Source organism: Crotalus tigris, unplaced genomic scaffold, assembly GCF_016545835.1.
Source record: "Crotalus tigris isolate CLP2741 ecotype Arizona unplaced genomic scaffold, ASM1654583v1 scf7180000024339.11422700, whole genome shotgun sequence".
NCBI classification, from domain to species: Eukaryota; Metazoa; Chordata; class Lepidosauria; order Squamata; family Viperidae; genus Crotalus; species Crotalus tigris.
The window spans coordinates 4,180,903-4,206,075 of record NW_024100509.1 but is presented as its reverse complement, the minus strand read 5'-3'; the positions used below and the strand labels follow the sequence as shown (position 1 = coordinate 4,206,075).

At 41.0% G+C, this 25,173-nt stretch overlaps 2 protein-coding genes across 7 annotated transcripts in view; one reads left to right on the top strand and one right to left on the bottom strand.

Annotated features, from left to right (window-relative positions):
* The first annotated feature begins 1,733 nt into the window (after window positions 1-1,733).
* On the top strand, window positions 1,734-6,457 carry SRA1 (steroid receptor RNA activator 1). The gene is made up of 5 exons (XM_039326004.1): window positions 1,734-1,858; window positions 1,938-2,111; window positions 2,629-2,801; window positions 3,734-3,842; window positions 4,643-6,457. The coding sequence occupies exons 1-5, from the start codon at window positions 1,834-1,836 to the stop codon at window positions 4,789-4,791; spliced, it is 630 nt and encodes a 209-aa protein (XP_039181938.1). The 5' UTR covers window positions 1,734-1,833; the 3' UTR covers window positions 4,792-6,457.
* A 4,380-nt stretch (window positions 6,458-10,837) lies between these two features.
* Window positions 10,838-25,173, bottom strand: part of LOC120300239 (ankyrin repeat and KH domain-containing protein 1-like) — a 128,235-nt gene continuing 113,899 nt past the window's right edge. For 3 of the 6 annotated variants that reach the window (XM_039325998.1, XM_039326000.1, XM_039326003.1), the window contains 5 exons: window positions 21,158-21,331; window positions 19,732-19,983; window positions 18,941-19,116; window positions 17,928-18,092; window positions 10,838-11,359 (listed from right to left, as the gene is read on the bottom strand). In XM_039325998.1, coding sequence (XP_039181932.1) covers window positions 11,300-11,359; window positions 17,928-18,092; window positions 18,941-19,116; window positions 19,732-19,983; window positions 21,158-21,331 — 827 coding nt within the window. In that variant the 3' untranslated portion in view covers window positions 10,838-11,299. The remainder of the gene's footprint in view (window positions 11,360-17,927; window positions 18,093-18,940; window positions 19,117-19,731; window positions 19,984-21,157; window positions 21,332-25,173) is intronic. The other 3 variants (XM_039326001.1, XM_039326002.1, XM_039325999.1) reach the window with 3 other exon arrangements.

Genomic DNA, 25,173 nt, shown 5'->3' with positions numbered 1-25,173 from the left:
CTGTGGGGTTAGTTTCAATTTATCTCTTTGTGAGTGTTTTGCTTTAGATCTTGTCTGATTTTTGCTGCAATCAGTTCTTTCCTAGTAAAAGTACTTTTTCTCTGAATCTGTGGAATCAAGGGTTGTCTTTCCTAGGGACTGATTGGAGGCAGCCCTGATACAACCTAGAACTAAGGAGAAATTTCTTGACAGAACAATAAACCAGTGGAATGGCTTGCCTTCAGAAGTTGCAGGTGCACCATTACTGGAGGCTTATTAAAAACAGACAGTCATTTTTCTGAAATAGTATAGGATCTCCTGCTTGAGCAGAGGGCTGGGCTAGAAGATCTCTATTATCCCTTCCTATTCTATTCTGTTCTGTTCCGTTCTATTAATTCACTTTTAAAATGTGATGTAATACTAATATTTTAAATATTAAATATAATAGGTATAAACATTACAGAAAGACATTACAGAGGGTGGTGAGCACAGCACAAAACATCGTGGGCTGTCCCCTGATACCACTAGACGCCATCACCAGGGCCCGCTGCCTTAGAAGAGTTAGGAGCTGCTGCCTCCTGTCCTGCTCCCCCACTCTGCCCGTTCGGCTGAGGATGTGGCGGCCAGGCTGGGGGCGGCAAGGAACCCCCAACGATGCTGCTGTGCTACCGCCACCACCTCCTGTCCTGCTCCCCCTCCTGTTTGGCTGAGGACGTGGTGGCTGGGCCGGGGGCGGTGGCGAGGAACCCCAACGATGCTGCCATGCCGCCACCGCTGCCTCCTGTCCTGCTCCCCCTTTCCACCCGTTCGGCTGGGGACGTGGCAGCCAGGCTGGGGGTGGCGGCGAGGAACCCCAACGATGCTGCCGTACTGCTGCTGTTGCCACCAGAGCCGCTGCCTCCCATCCTGCTCCCCCCTCCCCGCTGGAAGGGATCTTGGAGATCTTCTGGTCCAGCCCCCTGCTCAAGCAGGAGAACCTATACCATCTCAGACAAGTGACTGTCCATTCTCATCTTAAAAACCTCCAGTGATGGAGCATCCACGATTTCTGGAGACAAGCTGTTCCACTGGTTAATTGTCCTCACTGTTAGGAAGTTTCTCCTTAATTCCGGGTTGCTTCTCTCTTTAATCAGTTTCCAACCATTGTTTCTTGTCCTGCCCTCTGGTGCTTTGGAGAATAATTTGACCCCCTCTTCTTTGGGGCAGCCCCTTAAATACTGGAATACTGCTATTATGTCACCCCTATTTCTTCTTTTCTTTAGACCAGCCAAACCCAAGTCCTGCAGCCGTTCTTCGTATGTTTTTCTTCATATGCTCTCCTTTTGGGGAGTCACTGCAGGGACCCTTTTCTGCTGCTTTCCCTTTGCATTAATTCTTAATCTTGTGCCAATGTTAAGTATGGTTGTCACCCTACCATCATCATACTTATTTGGCACAAAGCGGGGATTTGTAACGCTGGGCTGCTTACAATGCTTATGTAACAATGTAACAAATTCTTATTTGTTTTACTGTTGATATCAAGTTCTGCATTTTACAAGAAAAACGGATCGAAATGGATGAAAGCATTTTCTCGGTCCGTCTTTTCCTCCAAAAACGGTCCTCGCCCCTCAAAGGATCGTGTGCGACCTTCAAGCACGGAAGGGCCACCTTACCCGGAATGCCCCATTCCAGACATATCTACCGTCACGGAGCGCCAGTGTCCTCCGAGTCGGATGGCAGGGCCACGCCCCCTCTCCTCCTCCGTGAACCCCGCCCAGAGTCTGACAGGGCGGCACGTCACCGCGGACGACGGGAAATGGCCTGTGGGAGACCCGTTCGCCGGTTCAGGCAAGCGCGCCGGGCGGAAGTGCGGTGATGGCGGAGTTCTATGTCAAGCCCGGTGAGCTGCGTGGCGGAGAAAAGGTGGCGTGTGTGCTTGTTGCGTGAGGCTGGCGGCTGATCGTCGGTTTCTTTTGCAGGGAACCAGCAGCGCGGCTGGAACGACCCCCCGCAGTTCTCCTACGGCCTGCAGCAGCGTCCGGCTCTTTCCAGCGGCTTGACCCAGCGGGGTCCCTTCCGGAGAAGAGTGGCGGCGGCAACAGAAGGAAAGGAGCCCGAAGCGGCGCCGCACCCCCCCGTTGCCTCTAGCCCAGGTTGGGAACGGTTTGAAAATCTGTAAAAATACTGCGCTATTATATTGTATTATTTTGTTTTATTTTTTATTTTTTAATTACGGTGTATATATACATATATATTATTTTATTACATATATACACACACACACATATGCATATACATACACACATACACACACACACACACACACACACACACACACACACACACACACACACACACACATATATTGGAAACCTAAGTCATTGCAACTCCATGAATGTGTTCATATAGCAGTGCCTCTTCTGAGATTATTTTCTTATTTCCTAATCTAATCTACAGCCCTGATGTTTCCATTCCAATGTATTTATGTGCAGTTCGCAAGAATAGCCAAAATTGGGGTAACTGATCCTAAGGGGCTAGTATTTCCAAAGCAACTGTACTTAATTTATCTGCCAGATTTTTAATTTAAGGCCCAATTTTATCTCTTTGCACTAAAATGGATTAATGCTGTACACATCTTTCTCTTAACACGATCTGCGTCTACTCTCTCAGTTGGACTGCTTGTCCCACAGTCTGTGAACCTGCCTCCTCCTGGACCACAAGCCTCTTTTCAGAAAGCAGATGCCACAACTCCATCTGTTGTAAAGGCTGACAAGGAATATGAAATAGAGGATGTACTTTCTTCCTTGCATGAGACTCTGAACAACTGTAGGAGCTGTGTGCAGGTGAGAGAGCTACCAGCTTTTCCAGGATTTTACTATAAAATAAAATTGTAGCACTAAGATGTCTCTGTAACTGTTTTTAAAGCAGAGGTCCTCATGCCACCTCCATTTCATTCCCTGTCATTGGAGAGCTAACCTAAAGATGTCTCCAGTTGTTCTCCTATTCAAATAATGTTTTCCTTCTTCTTGTAGCCCAAAGTTTGCAATATCAATGATGATGCTGTGAGTTCATTTATATGACCTTAGAGGTTATATTGGAATATACTTCCAGAAAATTAGTAATTGCAGCACAACAGAGAGCCCTTTCTATCTATTGTTACATAAAAAGTAATCTATTTAATTATGGAATTGTCTATTTGGAATTTACAGGTTCTGGAATAATATGCTAGCAAGAAACAGGCCATTTTCTATATAGAAGTCTACTATCATGAGGAAAAGTAAAGTGTCAAGAAATGCTGTGGGAAGAAGTTCTGCCTTTCTGTGAAATGGATGTTTTTTGACTTGCTGCATGCATTCTGGCAGTCTTTTTTTTTTTTTTTTTTAAGTTCCACAACACTTTTACAAAATTCTAAAGAAACCCACATCTCCTCAAAACATGGGACAGCAGGTTTAAAATATGGCACACAATATGAGAATTTTTTTTTACCTCTTTACATTGTTTTAATTCAATTCTTGTCATAAAGTCTTTATAGATAAGCTTTAGGGACTGACTGTACATCAGGAGGATGCAGTGGAATTAGCTGAGAGGGTAAAAATGTATGTAGGCAAATGATTCCAGGGTTTGTTGATTTGGTCTGATCATAGCATTACTGAATGCTTTGCTTTTCCCGCATCTTAGGAAAGGACCACGAGAATGGCCTTCTGCTGTGGCTAGAATTTGTAAATATGATCCCTAAAATAGATACCTGATAATAAAAAATTGTTTCTGTTTTCAGAAACAGGTTTGTGATGATATCCATAAACGCTTGGTAATTCTGCAGGAAATGTGGACACAAGGCAAATTATCTTCCCCAGTAAGAAAAAGGATGGGAATTCTAACAGACGGTAAGGAATATGTCTATGGCTTGCTATATACAGTGGTGGTTTCTTTTTGTAATCTTCATCCTCAGCTGTGTTATATGCTAGAGGTAGCACAGTGTTTCCCAAACTTGACAATTTTAAGGCATGTGGACTTCAACTCTCAGAATTCCACAGCCAGCGTTGCTGGCTGTGGAATTCTGGGAGTTGAAGTCCTCATGCCTTAAAATTGTCAAGTTTGGGAAACACTGAGGTAGCAGAAATACTGCTTTGATAGAATTGGCAAAATTCCATCTGAGGGAACTCAGATACTTAAACCAAAGCAGTTGTCTTAGCAGTGTGTAATGCTGCTAGAGAGTAGTTGACTAGGACCATTTTTCCTATTGTATTTTTAGCCACTCTTTGATTATTGTGGAAGCAGAACCTGCCTCAGGTTCTCTTTGGGGTTTTAGAGAGAATTTGGGGTTGTCCCTCAAGCTCTATGACTAACAGCTTTTCACTATTTGGAATTGAAGGGTAACAGTACAATTGGATAAGAGCCTTAGTAAGCCTTTTGGTGGCCAAAAGAGTAGGGAAATGTCACTATTTTTTTCTACTCTTATTCGGTCTCCTCAATTACTGTTAAGGGATCCTGTTTTAGTTGACCTAATCCTTTTGGGGGAGAGAGTGGCCAGGAAACACCTGCAGGGCGGGTATAAGAACTTGAGGGAATTGGCTGATCTTATCTAGTTATTTGGGAGGCATTTGAGCCAATTGATCTTTATGGTTATATTTTATAGATTGGAAGTAACTGTATAAGATTGGGGATGCTTTCTAATTTTTTTCAGAACTCAAGAGTCAGCATTGGGATGTAGCTGATGAGATTCATCGCTCCCTAATGGTAGACCATGTTGCTGAAGTAAGCCAATGGATGGTGGGAGTCAAAAGGCTTATTGCTGAAACAAAGAATTTGCCTGGAGAAGATCCACTGCCGTAGAACATAAGCAAAGAGTCAACCTGTTTGGATCTGAATGCTTATAAGATTTGCCTGACCCCAGGAACTAGCCAATATGAAAATGGACCCTGTCTGAAAGGCAACCTGGTCCAGGGAGATTTGATTTCCTAACCATTAGAGGAATAATTTTATTTCCTTAACAGCTGTCTAATTAAAATTGCATTTTCCAACTGGATCATATAATGAGAATTTTTCTGATGAATTAAAAAAAACTTTTTGAAGAAGATGACAAGTTAAAAATAGCAATTTTGCAGATACTTTTAAATTGTATAGTGAATCCTAAGTGCCATACTGGTATTACATTTAAAGAGTTGTTAATATAGCTACTATAAAGTCTTCCTGTTTATTTTTTCTTGATAAGTGTGTTCCACGTTTGCCTGCAGAATTCACTCCATCTCTGTTCTCTTAAGTGTGCCTATTGTACAAAAGCTGTTTTCTGTTCTTGAGCAGGGCTCAGTACTAAAGATTACTAAAATCAGGAACAGATGTTAAAATAAATTTTAGAAAATTCTTTTATTGCAAGACTTGATTCCTATTTGTTTTAAATCAGGGGTGTCAAACTGCCGGCCCGCGGGCCGGACGCGTCACGAGGAAACTGCACCCTCCCCCTTGCCGGCAATGGGGAAGAAGTTCCGATAAGTCACGTGACTTCGCGAGTTTGACATGTCTGTTTTAAATGGTTGTATTAAAACTGTATTTTTCATTTTATTCTTCATTTAACTGGTTGCCTCTGATATCTTTTCTTTTGTAGCTGATAGACAGGAACAGGAATAATTGCTGTTTGCCCTATGTTTCTTGTTTAAAACATTAGAAACAAAATCCTGAAATAATTTTTACTATTTTATAAAATATCTGGAAACAGGTTTAAATGGCAGCAAAGAAATTCATGAAAAAAGTTTAGTAAACCTGAGTAATTTCCCTGCATAGAACAGTGCGTGGGGCTTGATGGCCTCGTTGCTACTTGCATTCTATGGGGCTTCTTAATGGAGGGATGCTGTTGACAGCTTTTTGCTCTGCCAGCATTCAACATTTTTGAAATTGTGATTTTTCCTGAATTTGGCATGTAGTTTTTAATATATGGATAAAATAGTAGCATGTATCAATGTTTGTTACACTATGAAAGTTTCAGAGAAGTTAGTGTGCTTGGGTGTACGTGTGTATGTCTTGCATTTGTGATCAAGATAATTTCTAATTAGGCCATGTCATTGGAATTCTGAAAAGCTAGTTTCTGTTTGGGTTGTCATGGTGAATTTGTAATTGATCTGATTCAAAGAAGTTGCAAAGGAGGTAGCTTTTATTGGTCTTTTTTGAAACACCCTCCTTCCTGGAGTTGGTTAATTAATGAGGTTTTTTTTTTTAATTTTTTGGTGTATCGTAAAGTTGGAAACTTGATTCCTTTTAACCTTCAGATTCTTTCTTCTTGTTCAGTTTGTTCCAATATTTCTTTTCAGTCATGCGTAGACTGTGTGTCTGTAAATGTAATTTTATGCCCATTATTTATCAGTAAATGTATGGCTACTGTTGGTTTTTCTTGTACTAGCCAGTAGTATCTTTCGTGTTCTTTGTAGCCAAGTGTTAATACTATGTTTTGTAGTTCAAATATATATCTGCAGTTGGAAGGTATATGATAAATTTGTAATAATGAAAATGGATTTCTGCCATCCTTAGATGATTGAATAATTTCTTGGATTCTTCTTGATTTATAGATACATTTTTCAGTTATGCTTCTCTAGTAATACTCCAGTCTTGGCCTCCATTGGCTTGTCTCAAGTAATCTGTGCTCAGCGACTTTCATGCAGTTATATACGGTACTCATGCTTGTCTAGGAGTTATAGTGCCTTTCATTATCTAGTCCAGTGGTTCTCAACCTTTCTAATGCCGTGACCCCATAATACAATTCCCCATGTTGTGGTGACCCCCAAGTGGGTGTGGCCACCAATAAGAGGGAGTAGGACAGCTAGGGAAAAGGGAAAAAAATGGCGGACAGTGTGGTTTGGCGACCCCCGTGAAATGGTCATTCGACCCCAAATGGGGTCCCGACCCACAGGTTGAGAACCACTGATCTAGTCAGTTACTGTGGTCATATTACTTCTTGATCTAATTAACTGCTACCTGAGACCTCTGCACGATTCAGTTGTTAGGTGAGTTGTTAGGTGAGATAGATCTGTTATATCCAGAGGGCACTTGGGGATTTTTCTAAACACCTGATAAGCAGTTTTCTCAAGGACATCGTAAACCCTTGGCAACAGAAAGTGATTCAAACCCCTGGCAGAATTGCCTCCATGTGGCTTCTTTGATTCCTGGGTATCCTTCACTTAATGACATCCCAGGGTACTGAAAGAGCTGCCAATGGAACCACTGAACAAAACTTTTCAGAGCTCCTGTAGCATGGGGAAACTGCCAGAGGTCTGGACAAGAGCTGATGTAGTTCCAAGTCTTCAAGAAGGGGTAAAACGTGGATCCAGGAAACTAGATCCAATTAGCCTGATATCAATACCTGGAAAAATCCTGGAAAAGATAATCAAGCAGATTTGTGAGCATCTAGAAATGAACAAAGCAATCACTAGAACCTAGCATAAGTTTGTTAAAAACCGATCATGCCAGACAAACTAATTTGGGGTCCTTATTTTCCAAAGCACCTCAAGGAATGACAAGAGTTAATTGATGGAAATTCCTTAAAGGGAGATCCAATTTAGAACTAGGGAGAAATTTACTGACAGCGGGAACAATTAACCATGGAACCAATTGCTTCCTGGAGTTGTGTGTGCACTGTTGCTGGAGATTTTCAAGAAAAAGAGTGACAGCCATTTGCCCAGGATGGAATAAAGACACCTGGTTTGGCCAGGCAATTGGACTAGAACAGGGGTCCCCAACCCCCAGTCAGTGGAACCAACAACAGTACCAAACATGAAGTTGAGCAATGGCAATTTATGCTCCTCTTTTTGCTTTTTAGAATCTTTTGTTTCAGGCTTGGAATTCTCCCTTTTCTTGTTAGCTTATTCCCATTCCAGGGAAATCATCATGGGGTTGCTGGGAACTGGCAGTACATTCAGGATCCCACTATGGCCATTCAAGGAGAATGCCAGTTAGGGAAGGCAGTTTGTTGCCTCGGTTGAGGTACTTGTGAAATGGTCGTTGCAGAATGGGTGAAGCCAATCTTTAGCTACGGCTTGTCATGTAAGGTAACCTTACTGATGCAACTTACTTTCCATGCTGACCCTTACGCATGCTGTTTCGAACTGTTATATTGTTGTTCTAATATATATGTTAGCTTTTTATCACCTCATTCTACCTTGCTCAATCTATTATTCCCTTGCTCATATTTGAAAGACAGAACTTCTGTTGATGCAGGAATTCAAATTAAATTCACTGACAGATGGCTTTCCAGCTTTTGCTTAAATAGCTGAATTGTACCTAGCATCCCCATAATTGTCTCCACTATCAAAGATAGTTGATTGGCAACAGCTCTGTACTGTTTCCAGTTATTGTAGAGCTATGAGTGTACCTTCTGCTCTCAGATCAGCCTAGATACTGATGTCGGATTGATTAGTCTGAAATTACCTGGGTTTTTTTTTTTTGGTGATGTTAAAGACATTTACTGTCCTCAGTCAGCTGGCATGTCACTCATTCACAAACTCTTAGCGTTAGTTCACATACAGAAAAGCCCGTGACTTTTTTTAAAAAAATGATTTAATAGTGGCTGTAGCAGCACTACTATTACTACACCACAGTGACGCGCATTGGTTTTCCTCTCCAGGTCTCCAGGGTTCACTATAACCATTTTTTAAATCAGTCCTCTTGTGCCAGCACTTGTTTATCCAATTAACGTGGTACATTATTGGGACAATCACAATTTCCTCTGCTGATACCTCATGAAACATGCAGGTCCTTGGTTCTTCTATAAGCTGTTACTTGCTTATAGATATTTTCTGTGGTTTCTGATTTTAGTTCAGTTTCAGTTTTCCTTCATGATTCACAGGAGATATATATCTATTTAATTCACATATGATGGATATTCATTGTGAATGCAGATATTGTAATGTAGTTTTTAGGATCTGATATAGTTCCTAGGTGACAAGTGAGACACATAGGCAAAAAGTTAGGTTAGAAAATGATTTTTAAAGGATCCAAATTTTAAATTGTTTTAAGTCTTTAAATATCTTTAAGCAGCATCAGCAGTCTGGGTGCACTATTTTCACCAATTGTACATAGGCCATGTTACTATAATTTCACCTGAGGTAATTAGAAAATCAATAATGTTCAGAAATTGTTTTATCACGATACTCCTTGCAACATATTATCACTTGCATCTCCAAGAAGAATGCTCAAAAATAGCGTATCTAATTCCCAAATCAAGCAATATTACCACCAACAATACTTTTATTCTACAAGAATTAAATTTTAGTTTGTTTTGCCCATCTAGTCTCTTTACAGCTGTGAGATAGTGATTTAGTTCTATCATGAATGAATGAACCCCGTTCAGTATAAGTATTATAAACCCCCATGATTTATGGTTCTGAATGAAGCAGTGAGGTCCAGAATTGACAGAGCTATACTTTCTCCAAGTACAATTAATTCATTAGGGCAATCAAAGCACTTTTTATCTCCAAGCTGCTTTTATGGATAAAAAACCTACTATTTCTGAATTAAAAACTAAGGAAGAGATCCTTATTTATAATTTTGCCCCTTAGCATAGAAAATTTTCTAATTTTTACTGCAGTACAACAATCATCTAATGACCTTGGACTATCTTCTGGCTTAAGCACCATTATTTTGAAATTAAAATTTATTTATTTATTTATTTATGAGACTTATATACCGCTTTAAGTGCAAGCACTCTCTAAGCGGTGTACACCAGTAAGCAATGTATATATATATTTACATTGCCCAACAATCTGGGTCCTCATTTTACCTACCTCGGAAGGATGGAAGGCTGAGTCAACCTTGAGCCGGTGAGATTTGAACCGCCGACCTGCTGAACACAGTCAGCTAAAGTGGCCTGCAGTACTGCACTGCTAATTCTCAGCAGCTCTAAACAGCATGGCCAATGGGGAACAATAAAGGATCCTAGAGTCAAAGACATGTTGTTGGCCATTCTTATTCTGCAGGTATGAATGCACAGAAGACTGCAGTTTCTCCTGCCTGGACTACTGCTGAAGTTACCCTTTGTTACTTATTCCATTTTTTTGCATGTGCATGCCCTGACAACCTGGGAAAAACTTCAAGGTGGCTACATGGAATTTCAGAAGGACATAGCCCCCATAATAGTTTGACTGTGGCATTGTCATGATTAAAAAAGATTCTAATCAAAAAATTTGCAGTCACACCCCCACAGATTTTTTTGAACTGTGAATGGCAATGATGTATAGAAGATACTGTTGCACAGATTATACTGCCAGTTCAGATTAAAGTTTAGATTGACTTTGTTTTCCTGTGCAGGATCAGATGCTTTAGATGTGCCTATCTTTTAAATTGTGTTGAGTACAACAATGTTTTTTTTATTATCGTACTCTCAAAATCTAACAGTATGGCTGTTTTTGCCATGGCAGTCTTGCAGCTACATGGAATTCACTGTAAAGTGGATTGTATCATGTCTGTATAAACACTGAAATGGTCTACATGTAATAAAACTGGTTGAGCTTTTTTAAAAGATGAGTATAAGAAATATTTTTAAATTATTTTACTTCATTTCAAAGGCACCTTAATCTGAAATATTTCAATGTTCTGAGCACCTGTTTCATACATCTTTTCCTGTTGAATATAACGTTTTCATCAGAATTATGCTACTGAACACAGGGACTTCTGCATATATTTCACTCAGTTCAATCTGATGGCCCCATTTAACAAGATCCAATAATTGTAAATAGAATTAACAGTGATGAATTGAGGAAAGCTTTTAAGAAATTTGCAAATATTATATTGACTTATCCAGGCAAAAAAGTAAAATGTTTTAATTCTCAGATTCAAATGCAACATCACTGGGCAGTAGCATTAAATCAATATATTATTAAGATTAGTACACAAAATCTTGTAATGTTCATCTTTTTATTGAATATTCAGGTAAATATTTCACATTAATACAGGCTACATAAAGTAGAGCCACTATACGACATGAAATTTACTCAACATTTTTCCTTTTAAGTATGTAAACAATTATACATGTATTTACCACCCTAAAAGGTTGAAATCATGTAATCATCTAGTTCTCTGTTGCATACAAGTAGCATTCAGTAGTGTTTAGCCAAAAGCACTAGCTTTATCCGATTTGAGTTCAAAATGGCTAAACTAACTGGAGAACAGAATCAGCTGAATAGGTAACTCATTTTGTTCTTATAACAATGGGCTAACAAGTTCCTTGTAACAGCCCACAGTGGAAAAAATAGTTTAGTTAGGCACATTAAAAAAAATCCCAAGTTCTTCCAAGGTCAGAGACTTCTCCAAACAAAGTTTTAAAAAAAGTAAAAGAAAAGGAAATATAGGCCCTCCTAGATTAGTTGACATATTTGAGGTGCATGTTTCCAATGTGAGGTGCCCAGGTACCAGGCCAAATCTACAATGGGAAAACAACATAAAACGGTATTAATTTCATGGAGTACTTGGAACAACACAGCAAAGATCTAAAGAAAATTACATTTAGAAGATCCCAAACCTAAGCACCTAACTAATTAAGCTTGATTCCAATTCAAAACTCCAAGGAAATGCTATGAATACAGTATAGTTAAAATTTCAGTAAGACAGTTGAAAAAGAATGCAGCCTACTTCTTGGCAAGATAGAACAATGTGGGATAGACAATACTACACTAACAGATCTGCGGTTGGCTGATCAACTGCTCTCAGCATGTGGTTCTCAAAGGAAAAAACATCTGAGTGTAGGGAAGCATGCACAGAGAATTCCCAAGGTTCTGTCAGGCCCAGTACTCTTCCCACATTTTCATAAATGATCCAGATGAAGGAACAGAAGGGGAACTTAATCAAGTTGCATATGACACAAAGCTGGGGGAACTGTTAACACTTTGGAAGATCAACTGAAGATTCAGAAGGATCATGACAGACTTGCGTATTGGGCCCTATGGAGCAAGATGCAATTCAGTGGCAATTCTCTTGTCCGAGAATCCTTGAGACCTCGCAGGATCCCGGCCCCAGAGGTTGTTGGATGTGAGTCTCTTCTCTTGAGGTTGGATTCAAGGGTTCAGTTGGGCTTGTTGCTGACATACCTGCCTCCCAGCTATGTGACAACAGCCCTGCCTGAGCTGCTGGAGGGGGTAGCCGGGTTGGCGGTGGAATTCCCCAGGCTTATGGTGCTGGGGGATTTCAACCTGCCGTCACTCGGCGAATCCTCTGGTGCGGCTCAGGAGTTCATGGCTTCCATGACAACATGGATCTGACCCAGATAATTCAGGGTCCGACCCATAGGGGAGGACATGCTCGACTTGGTATTCCTCTCGGGGCAGTGGAGACGTGATTTCGATTTAAGGGGTATAGTTACTTCTCCCTTGTCATGGTCGGCTTACTTCCTGGTGAGGTTAGATTTCTCGGTCCTACTCCCCCACCGCAGGGAGGCGGAACCGATTAGGTGGTTCCGCCCCAGGTGGTTAATGGACCCGGAGGGGTTCGGAATAGCGCTTGGGGGTTTTCCTGATTCCCTCCTCCACGAACCGGCTGAGTCCTTGGTTGCTGCTTGGAATAAGGCGGCATCAGGGGTGTTAGACTGGATCGCGCCTTTGCGACATCTCCGTGATTGTGGATCCCAGAGGGCACCTTGGTTTACCGAGGAGCTACAGGAGATGAAGCGTCAGAAGAGACGTCTAGAGTGACGCTGGAGGGCTAGTAACTCCAAACCCGACCGGACACTTTTAAGAGCCTATATTAGGACTTATTTAGTGGCGATACGAGCGGCAAAATGTTCGCATTTTTCCGCACTTATTGCGTCTGCAGAATCTCGCCCCGCCGCTCTGTTTAGAGTGACCCATCCCCTACTTAACGTTCAGGAAGCCGGGGAGCCCTTACAGGGTAGGGCGGAAGAATTTGTGCAGTTTCTATCAGACAAAATCGCTCGGATTCGGACAGGGCCTTCTGAGATGACTGGGGCAGGTCTTAGCTCGGTTTTATGGGATGAATTTGAGTCTGTGACCGCTGAGGATGTTGACAAAGCGGTGGGAGCGATGAGCGCCTCCACTTGTTTATTGGACCCGTGTCCTTCCTGGTTGGTCTCGGCCAAGGAGGTGACACGAGGCTGGCTCCAGGTGTTGATCAACGCTTCGTTGAGGGAGGGGTCTTTCCCGCAACCCTTGAAGGAAGCGGTTGTGAGGCCCCTTCTCAAGAAGCCCACCCTGGACCCGGCTGATTTAAACAACTTCTGCCCAGTCTCCAATCTCCCCTTTTTGGGGAAGGTTGTAGAGAGAGTGGTGGCGCTCCAGCTCCGACAGTCTCTGGATGAAGCGGATTACCTAGACCTTTTTCAATCTGGCTTCAGACCCGGTTTCAGCACAGAAACTGCTTTGGTCGCGCTGATGGATGATCTCTGGCGGGCCCGAGACAGGGGTTATTCCTCTGTCTTGGTGCTACTTGACCTCTCAGCGGCTTTTGATACCATCGATCATGGTATCCTTTTGCGACGACTTGGAGGGGTGGGAGTGGGAGGCACTGTTTTACAGTGGTTCTTCTCCTACCTCTCTGGCCGGTCGCAATCGGTACTGGTGGGGGGGCAGAGGTCAACCCCGAGGCCCCTTGAATGCGGGGTGCCGCAGGGGTCGGTCCTCTCCCCCCATTTAACATTTACATGAAGCCGCTGGGTGAGATCATCAGACAGCACGGGGTGAAGTTTCATCAGTATGCTGATGATACCCAGCTATATATCTCTTCCTCGAGCTCTCTCAGTGAAGCGGCTGATGTGATGGGCCGTTGCCTTGAAGCTGTGAGGGTCTGGATGGGGGTTAACAGACTCAATCCTGACAAGACCGAGTGGCTTTGGATGTTGCCTCCCAAGGATCATATTAACTGTCCAGTGTTGACTCTAGCAGGGGAAAATATATCCCCTTCGGAGTGGGTTCGCTACTTGGGTGTCCTCCTTGATCCACAGCTGAAATTGGAACATCAATTGACGGCTGTGGCTGGGAGGACCTTTGCACAAGTTCGTCTGTTGCACCAGTTGCAACCCTACCTGGACCGGGAGGCTCTCCTTACAGTCACCCATGCCCTTGTCACCTCACGTCTGGACTACTGCAACGCGCTCTACATGGGGCTACCCTTGAAAAGTATTCGGAGACTACAGTTGGTCCAGAATGCAGCCGCGCGAGTGATAGTGGGTGGTCCTCGGTACACCCACGTTACACCTATCCTCCGTGAGCTGCACTGGTTGCCTATTGGTCTCCGGGTCCAATTCAAGGTGTTGGTTATTACCTTTAAAGCTCTATATGGCTCAGGGCCAGGCTATTTGCGAGACCGCCTACTACCTCATAGTTCCCTTCGTCCGGTTAGATCCCACAGGCTGGGCCTCCTTCAGGTCCCGTCGGCCAAGCAGTGCCATTTGGCGGGGCTGCGGGGGAGGGCTTTCTCTGTGATGGCGCCCACGTCTTGGAATCAGCTCCCCCCGGAGATTAGGACCGCTCCCACCCTGTTGGTTTTTCACAAGCTGCTTAAGACCTGGCTTTTCCGGCAGGCCTGGAGTTTATAAAATCTGACCCCTGGATGAATGTTATTGTATTGTTTGTTTGTCAAGTTATGTTGTGTTTTTATTGTAAACCGCCCTGAGTCCTGCGGGAGTGGGGCGGTCCATAAATTTTAATAAATAAATAAATAAATAAGGAAGGAAGGTCTTGCACTTAGGCAGGAAAAACCAAATGCACAGGTACAGAATAAGTCAGTACCTGGCTCAACAGTAGAGCTATGAGAGGGATCTGTGTGTCCTGATGCAGCACTGCTTAAGTATGAATCAGCAGTGTGCTGCAGCTGTCAAAAAAAGCTAATGCAGTTCTAGGCTGCATCAACAGAGGTCATCAAGAACATGGAAAGTGATAGTACCACTCTATATCACATCTGTGAGGCCATATTGGAGTACTGCATCCAGATCTGGTCAGCACACTACAAAAAAGACACTGAGGCTGTAGAAAAAGTGCAGAGAAGATCAAAAAAGACGATAAGGGGTCTGGAGAATAAACTCTATGAAAAATGAGTAAAGGAACTAGGTATTTTTAGCTTAATGAAGACAAGGCTGAGGAGAGACATGATAACAGCCTTCTAACACTTGAACAGCTCAACAGGAAAGAGAGGGTTGATTTATTCTCCACAGTACTTGAGAGTAGGACAAGAAGCAATGTGTGAAAGTTTGTTGGGGAAGAACCAATTTGGAAATTTGAAGGAATGGAACAGTTTGCCTCTCGAAGTTGTGAGTGCTCAGTTGCTGGAGGCTTTCAAGAAAAAACTGGACAACCATTTGTCCCAGATGGTTTGAGAACTCCTACCTTGGGCAGGAGGTTGGATTAGAATGGGCCCTCAACCTATGGTTCGTGGCCCGGGCTGTGGAAATGGCTGGCCACTGCATGCACACGTGGGTGCGCATTCTCCACTTGTAGCGCCCGAGGTCCTGTTTGCACATGCATGTGGGGCAAACAGGGATGCTAGCGCAGAGTGGGTGTCTGCAGCCTGTTCGCACATCGTGGCTAGCCCGGGTGGTTTGTGCGGCCTGTTCACGCATGCTAGCCGCCGTGGAGTGCGTGGCCGTTCACGCATGCACATGGCACCAGCGCATGCCGCATGTGCGAACAGGGCTGCTAGTGCCGTGCCAGTGTGCGTGGCCCCAGGTTTGTGTGCATGCACACCAATTTTGAAGCTACTCTCCTTTCCTATGGTCCTCAAGGCCAGAAAGGTTGGAGACCTCTGGACCAGAAGACTTTCAAAGTTCCTTCAACCCCTGTGATACTATGAAAAGTGACCAGATTTTAGACACCTAATCATTCTAAAAAGTAGTATTTCATTTTTACTGTGAGGGAAAAATTATTTGATCACTTGCTGATTTTGTACGTTTGCCCACTGACAAAGAAATAATCAGTCTATAATTGTAATGGTAGGTTTAACAGTGAGAGAATAATAACAATAACCTTCAGCTCCCTCCACAGATTTTCTATGGGATTAAGGTCTAGAAACTGGCTAGGCCAGGTGTTTTGGGTCATTATCATGCTGAAATACCCATCCACAACCCATTTTCAATGTCCTGGCTGAAGGAAGGAGGTTCTCACACAGGATTTAACGGTACATGGTCCCGTCCATCATCCCTTTGATGCGGTGAAGTTGTCCTGTCCCCTTAGCAGAAAAACACCCCCAAAGCATAATGTTTCTACCTCCATGTTTGACGGTGGGGATGATGTTCTTGGGGTCATAGGCAGCATTCCTCCTCCTTCCAAACACGGCGAGTTGAGTTGATGCCAAGGAGTTCCATTTTGGTCTCATCTGACCACAACACTTTCACCCAGTTCTCTGAATCATTCAGATGTTCATTGGCAAACTTCAGATGGACCTGTACGTGTGCTTTCTTGAGCAGGGGGACATTGCGGGTGCTGCAGGATTTCAGTCCTTCACTGCATAGTGTGTTACCAATTGTTTTCTTGGTGACTGTGGTCCCAGCTGCCTTGAGATCATTGACAAGATCCTCCCCTGTAGTTTTGGGCTGATTCCTCACCGTTCTCATGATCATTGATAGTCCACGAGGTGAAATCTTGCATGGAGCCCCAGACCATGGGAGATTGAGAGTTATTTTGTGTTTCTTCCATTTGCAAATAATCGCACCGTTGTTACCTTCTTACCAAGCTGCTTGGCGATAGTCTTGTAGCCCATTCCAGCCTTGTGTAGGTTTACAATATTGTCCCTGATATCTTTTGTCTTGGCCATGATGGAGAGTTTGGAATCTGATTGATTGATTGCTTCTTTGGACAGGTGTCTTTTATACAGGTAACAAGCTGAGATTAGAAGCACTCTCTTTAACAGAGTGCTCCTAATCTCAGCTCGTTACCTGTATAAAAGACATCTGGGAGCCAGAAATCTTGCTGACTGATAGGGGATCAAATACTTATTTCACTCATTAAAATGCAAATCAATTTATAACGTTTTTGAAATGTGTTTTTCTGGATTTTTTTGTTGTTATTCTGTCTCTCACTGTTAAAATAAACCTACCATTAAAATTATAGACTGATCATTTCTTTGTCAGCAGGCAAACATACAAAATCAGCTGGGGATCAAAGACTCCCCCCCCCCTCACTGTAAGTAGTTCCTACCAGCTGTTATCCTTCAGTATGACTTCATTTTAAGACATGGCTTTCAGTACATTTATCCAGACATCTAATCTGAATAATCACATTGGAAGGATCTAAGCCAGTGATGGCGAACCTTTTAGAGACCGAGTGCCCAAAAACTGGCCCTGCCCCCACTCCACCCCCCTGCCCTGCCCCACCTGCCCACGGGACCATTCACCGCCTTCAGGGCCCACCGCAGATTGCCCAGGCAGCCCAGCAGTGCTATGATGGCTACACCCTCTGCCCGCGCCCTGCAGCATCAATTACATGATGGGGTGTGAGGGCAGAGTCTTATCTACGCTGCCTGGCTGCCATGTCCTTGGCTGCGCTGCTCCATGTGGGCCACCTCGAGGGCAACTCTCCTTCAGGGGGGCTGCTGGAGAGGAGGGGGTTGCGGGGGGAGGTAAGGCTAGGGCAACGGCACGTGTGCCCACAGAGAGGGCTCCGAGTGCCGCCTCTGGCACCTGTGCTATAGGTTCGCCATCACTGATCTAAGCTCTCTCTTTTTTGAGTCAGGTTTGATTCTTAATGACTGCCTGGATCAGTCCCTGTAGTTTTCTTGACAAGTTTTCAGAACCGGTTTGGCAATGCCTCCTTCCTTAGTGTGAGAGAGAAGGAATGGTGCAAGATCATCCAGCTGGCACTGTGTTTAAAGTAGGACTAGAACTCCCAGATTCTTATCTGGTGCCTTAACTCTACATATCATAGGCTTTCTAAGTTCACATTTAATTTACAATAATTTGCATGAGCTTGGAAAACAGAAATCATCTCTGCTCTCATGTTCAATTTTATTATTTCAGATCAAAGTTTGAACTTAAAAGATGATTACTGCACCTGCTGAGCATCAGTACATTCAGCTGAATTTTGAACAACCTTTATCATGGGATTCCATGCTGGATCTGGAGTATGGAGTCCATTGAAAAGAGGACCACCTGGTCCATCAGCAAGCTGAGGATGAGAGGGTATTATAGTGCCTCCGTACATGGAAATTGGTAGGCCCTGAAACAGGAAAGGAGTATTAATTTACATTTAACAGGACAGAATCTGGCCTACTATTATTTATAATAAGTAAAGATACAAAGATGAAAGTCTTTCCAAAGCATTTTCTATTTGTTGCAATACAATTGAATGAGACAATGGAAGAAGTCTATAACAAGTATATCTACAAAAGGGCAATGTATTTCCCAGATTTTCATACAATTTAAAGGTACATTTTAAACCTATTTCAGATGGAGATACATTTTCCATATAGGGCCAATTTATTTTCATTTATGTGAAATTGATACCTCAATAAAGTCCTGTTTATTTGGCTTGTCTCCAAATTCCTTCCTCTAAACTAGGGTTCCAAAGCTTCCTTTGCAACTTAAATTTTATTTCTAATAATTTTAAAAGATTCTGGAGAATTGCAGCACTTTTGGGGACAGGACAGCAATGCATGGTTATTCCCATCAATGTGTTCTTAAATACCCACCTATTTTTCTGAGCATCCTTGTCCACTTTGGATTTGAATATTGCCCTTTCTTATAATTAACTCATATATCATTGACAACACCTGATTGCCCTTTTAAACTGGATTTAGTAGCAACTATTCTGAGTGAAACAGGATAATACTGTATTATTTCTGTAAGTGTAATGACTGGGGAAAAAGTTTAAAATTTATTTAGGTAACTGCAAGGATTTTGAAACTCAAGTGTCTAAGACAGAAAAAAATCACTGAAAACTCTATGACTCACAGAAAGTCTGGGAATGAAATGAAACTTATTAACTCTATTGTAGAAATTTTATAGAAAATGCAGCATGTGAGAAATTATACATTAAAATACATTGAAAAATACACTAAAATGTACTTTAGAGAAATCCACAAAACTGTTTGGCATAGGCTGCTGGAAAATATTTGAGGGAGCCACTATTCCAGAATCATCTCTCTCCATTGGTTGATGTTGGGAAAAAGTGCCTGGATCAGAGAGTTGCTGATGTACTGCATGATTTCCCATTACCGGCTGGGACCAACTGGATAGGCCTTCTAAAAAGACAAAAAAAGCACTTATTAAAAATTGGACAAAAGCCTGGAATCCCTTTTGTAGTTTCATCTGTAATCTCATTATGAAAACAGAAATGCCATTTTTTCCAGTCTCTTTAGTGAAACTGTTTGTAGCAGTAGTCAAGGAAAAAAAATTCCAGCTATCAGCAGACAGATCTTTCTTCATTTTTCTTTATTGTACCTCAAAGAAACAAAGTCTTCCTTCTTTTCCTAGATCTAAAAATTCAAATGTGGTTTTCCTTCCATCTTCCAGTCTTTTTCTTTGTGTCATCTTTTGTTGTGTGCTAACTTCTTAAACAAGCTTACTTTCTTACACTTACAATTCTTCATCCATCTCAGAAGCTCTTTTTCTGAGGAACACTCCTATATTCTCTTATGGAATATTTTTACCACTTTTTAATACTTGGAAAGAAATGGTGCAAATGCAGTGATTTACTTAACAATTGTGGCAAGAAAGATAAAAAAATGGGGGCAAAACTCACTGATCAAATGTTTCACTTAGCAACATAAATTCTGGGCTCAATTTTGATTGTAAGTCGAAGACTACTTGTATCAATCTCCAAATTAACTTTCTCTTCCTCTTAAATATGATCTCACCTGAAACATTGTTAACGCCAAACGACCAGATGCCACTGTGTCCTACAGGAGCTGTGAAATTGCTTCCCAGAGGTGTAGGGGTTACAGAACCTCCTTGCCTAATTCTAGCAAGCCGTTCTGTTCCAATAGGTGGTGGCACCTTCCGATCTTGACTTGTGCTCCCTGATTTTGGCTGTCCCAGATTAGAAGGTGCAGATACAGCTGAAAGAGGAGAAGATGATCCCGAGGAAACTGACGGAATAGGTGATTCACCTGATGGAAAAACAATTCTCTTGCTTTATTAAATATGAAGGCTTACTTAGGAAAGCCTTATGGGAAAGATTTGTATTTTATAATTGTTGCTAGTACTGAAGCATTTTGAAAGAAATGAAAAAAAAATACCGTTTCATTCTAATTTAGCAGACATAAGGATAAGCTGTTTAATGGATGGAATAGGTCTCCACAATGTAAGTCATTGTTAAAACAGCTTTTATTAGGTAATAAAGTTGTAAGAATTATTTCAGGGGTGGATAGCTTTTTTGTTGGAGCCATGTTTTGATTTAATTTCAATGCCAGCAGCAGAGGGGGCTAAAGGCCAAGCTAGCACAGACACCCCTCCTCTTCTCAGCATTCACATCAATTCTTCATGATTGTGCATGGTGATATCGGGTTTTAACTTCTCCTTTTCTTGTAATTGGTCAGTGAATAACAACTGAGCAAAAACAGGAGAATAAGAAAGAGGAGCTTGACTAGGCAGAGGCTGCTTCAGATTCACCAATTATTATATCTCTGATTATACAGTTCTTCAGTGACAAGAATATTTGAAGAGTGTTAATACTTGAGATTCAGTTCATAGGTTCACTGTATAACTTTAAGATTAAGTTTGCTTCAGTAGTAACTTATAAATTTGAAGGAAAAATCCATAGAATTGCATATCATTTTAATTTTTAAAGCTTTAATTATCTTGCAAAAAGGATAATTTAAGTAAACATACCCTTTATTTTTTCAAAGACAATATTTGAATAAAGGACTTACTTTATTCAAATATTGCTTTGAAAGAATAAAGGATATATTTACTTATTCTTTTTTGCAGGATAATTAAAGTTTTAAAAACTAAAAGTGATATGCAATTCTATGGATTTTTCCTTCAAATGTATAGTTACTATTAGAGTAACCAGTATGACAAAACTAATTCACCACCCCTTATTTTACTGCATGGAAGGGTTTAGTACTTCAAATTGTATATGGCAGAAAATATTAAGGGGAAAAACTGAAACTATCCTTCATCATAGTCCTTCACTGTCATGCACAGTTCAGATTTAAAATTACTAAATTTTATTTAGTAATCTTCTCTCTTTTAGCTGCCAGTTTCCCTCATCAGTCAAACTAAATCATATAATAAGCAAAAAGGCTATATGAACAGGCTCATAGGCTGAATTAGACAAACCATGAAAGCTCCTACATGAATTTGTAGCACTTGTCCAAGGATGGGGAGAAAAATGTTGCCTGTTAAAACTGGGAGTCCCAACAGGTCCTTGAAGATAAACTCGTGCTCCTTGAATGTTTGCAGAAAAACCTGCCATAGGCGTTGAAGAAGAGCTTGAGGAACTGCTGGATGGATCTAGAGAAGGAAAATCTAGGATTAGTTCAGTATAGTTCAAGTATATCTGAGAAAATAAATCCAGAGAACAAGAATACGTTATCTGTTGTATAACTTATATGAAGTTCAGGAAAAAAATATTCAAAGAACACAACACAAATCTTGAGACAATGAGATGGGTGGCATATAAATTTAATCTCTCTCTCACTGAAATTTAATTATTTAAAGAGCTTTTAGAAAGATCTTTAAGAAGCATCCTGGTCTGAATTGTTTATTACCAAAATACTATATCCCTCATAGCTACATTTAAGATAGAAAAGGAAATATATGTATATAATACAAAACTGTATATGGCAAGTTAAGATACAAAAAATAAACTGGCATTATCAAGTTTGTAGTAAAAATTCTAAAATAACTATTGATCTTGAGAAAACACAGATATATGCAACTTACAATTTAAAATTAATCTTCATAGTGAGACAGCAATATTAGCCAGATCTAACTGCAAATACTTTGATACAAACATTCACATTCTTCAGTCTATATATTATAAGTTAATAGAAAGAATAATCTTACAGACTGCATATGGAGAAAAATCAGCTCAAAATTACATTTCTAGCTGTGGTACAGCAGGCATTATCTTAGAAGCTAGGGGCTGCAACTCAACTTCCAATCTCACAAAGGATCACTAAAAGTAATCTAGTGAACTTTGACATAATTGCAAGGAATGTGTCATTATTGGCTGCCTTTGGGAAAGGGGGATTAACCTCAAAAAGTACACCTTGTCCCTGAATGGGCTAAATATAATAAATATGTGATTAATATATTTGCCTGCATATTAAACCAGAAACAATCTTTAAATGGCCAATTTTCAGCACAGTTTGCTATGTGTTCTTTTTAATTTATTACCTGCAAATAAACACAAGATGAATGTTAGAAAGATTTTGAATTCTGCAATTTTACTTTATATGAGTTACATTAAACTTAGTTGGGGAATGTTATGTACATAAGCCTTCTTTACTTTGATTCATATATGAATATGTTCACTTCATTATGTGAGCATTATAGAAGTACTCACTGTGATTCAAAAAGAAAGGGAATGAAATCCTGAGAACCTTCTACAAAGAGGACCTCGGTTTTGATATGATGAAAGCATTAATTCCTGTTTTCTTGTTGTCCTTTCTCAAGGTTTAGTTTGTGCCACTAAATAATATGAGTTTATATACGGCTTTGTGGCTGCACATAACAATATTGAGGAATGTTTTTTAAGATTCTGGCAGGACCCTAAGGGATAGCAATTATTTCAGTTCTAATACTGATATGGTGGAATAAAGATAACAAATTGACCACTGCAACAAGGATTGAGAATGCATAGACTGGTTGAAGAACCAGAATTACTGAAAAGTAACTTGCAATTATTTTTCATGATCTCTGATCATACATCCGAGGATAGCAAGCTTACATAAGGGAATATATAATAAGATCAAATGTCTTTATGAAAGGAAATAGTAGTTCTTGTATGGACAGCTATAGAATAGTGATAAAGAAAGAAGGTGGAAAAATCCATACAGCTGCCTGGCAGATGTATTATGGAGATACACCTTTGGCAAAGGCAGCTTGTATAAGAGCTGCCCTTGAATGGCCCTTAAGCACAGAGAGAAGATAACCTATTGATTTGTGTCCATAACCAAAGGGAAAAAATAAGTAGAAATTAGTTTTCTGGTGTGGGACAAAAACCTGATAAAAATGTTATGACATACAAAAAGATTTGATCTGACTAAAAAGGATATGATAAACATTTAAGTGGTGAAGCTTTTGCTATACATCATCTATATAATATGAGGATAATTTCTTGGGTAATATGCAAGAGGAATTCAATTTCTGGAAAGAAAATTCAGTTCTGAGTCTTGATGATAGATTGAAAAAGTGGATCGAGCACAGGGTTCATTGATTTAGCAAATAAAATTGATTACTATCATCAAAAACACCTCATACCAAACAAACAGTGGTTATCACAGGCTAAAATGGCTTAGCAGTCTGCAGAATAAATAAATTGAAACCTCTAAAATGTGATTCACTTCAGAAATAAGGAATGTAACTTTCATGGTCCAGATCAAAGATTTTATGCCAAAGGTTGGGGGGGGGGGACTCAAAATTCTGACCTAAGATAGACATACTGTAACTGTCAAATAAACTTTGGAATAAAATAGATCCATAGATGATTTTCATGCATCTATAATAATTTTGAAAATGGAGTGGACGTTTTTCTAGATGTCTTTGGAATCTCTTAAATGGTATAGTGCAAATCTATATGGTCAACCAAACTTTATGTTATCACATAACAGCTTCTGAATATATGTAATGATTTCACTGTAGTTATATCTTTAGTCCTTCTGTTGAGCAAATCAGTAACTACAGATTTGTCAAGACAATCAGAAAATCACTAGATTTTCTATTTTCTATTGGTTAGTATTTGGGGAATTATACAAAATGTCTGCTTGCAGAGATGCAAGATTTGCCTATTTTTATATTTCCATCTGATCAAGTTATTACTGATTCCCAGATCTTTAAATCATTATTTTTGCCAGAATTTCAAGAATATATAGTAATTGCTTTATATGTCCATTTTAAAGGATTACTGGACTTTTTCCTCACATCAGTGATTGGTTATTCTTCCTTTCTGAAAATCTCCTATTTGCATTCAGTGGTTTTCTTGACATTTCATCAAAATTTCTGAAGACTTCCTGCAACCTCTAGTCCAGGGGTAGGCAACCCAAAACACTTAAAGAGCCACTTGGACCCGTTTCCCACCAAAAACAAAACACTGGGAGCCGCAAAACCATTTTGATATCTAAAATGAAGATAACACTGCATATATCCTTTTTTACCTTTATTATAGGTGTATGTGTGTTTGTGTGTGTGTGTGTGTATGTGTGTGTGTGTGTGTGTGTATATATATATATATGTATATGTATGTATGTATATATATATACATACACACACACACACACACACAGAGGTAAAAAAAGGATATATGCAGTGTTATCTTCATTTTAGATGTCAAAAGGGTCTCTCTCTCTCTCTCTCTCCCTCTCTATCTGCCCTTGGTCTGCCACTCCTTTTCCCCCGCTCTCTTTCTTATTCTCTCTCTCTTTCCTCTCTCTCTCTCTCTCTCTCTCTCTCCCTCTCTCTCTTTCTCTCTCTCTCTCTTTCTCTCTCTCTCTCTTTCTCCCCCCCTCTCCTATCTGCTGCTCACCTGACAAGCTTCAGGCTGTTGTCAACAAGATCAGGGGTAGGCAACCTCGTCTCTTTTATGACTCATGGACTTCAACTCCCAGAATTCCTGAGTCAGCCTAGCTGGGCTAGCTAACTCTCTGCTGCCCTTCCTGCTTCCTGCAGAAACGCAGCAAAGGGAAGAGCTCCGCCCAGTAAGCTTTTCAGCTCCTCGGAGAACACTGTGAGTGCACTCTCTTTCTTACACACACACACACACACACACACACACACACACAGAACACACACACACACACAGAGAGAGAGAGAGAGAGAAGCAGGGAAGCGCAATTCCTCTCTCTGTCTTTGTCTCTCTCTGCAAAGGCAGAGGAGGCTGGGAGCCGCATGGGAAGGCTCAAAGAGCCGCATGCGGCTCCGGAGCCGCAGGTTGCCGACCTGTGCTCTAGTCTCATTCAGGGCAATCCTAACTCTTGTGTTTACTAGAATACATAATATGACTGTCTGAAGCATGACATAATCTGATGACATCTTTTCCAACTATCAAATCTTATTAATTTAAGCTCATGAAGGCCTTTCAATAAATTTGTCAGTTAGAAAAGGTGCTACCAGTCTCTTCCTTGTCACCATAG

Coding starts and splice junctions, on each gene's coding strand:
- SRA1 (XM_039326004.1), top strand. CDS start 1,834: ATGGCGGAGTTCTATGTCAAGCCCG. Junction 1,859..1,937: donor GGAGTTCTATGTCAAGCCCG/GTGAGCTGCGTG, acceptor TTTCTTTTGCAG/GGAACCAGCAGCGCGGCTGG. Junction 3,843..4,642: donor GATGGGAATTCTAACAGACG/GTAAGGAATATG, acceptor AATTTTTTTCAG/AACTCAAGAGTCAGCATTGG.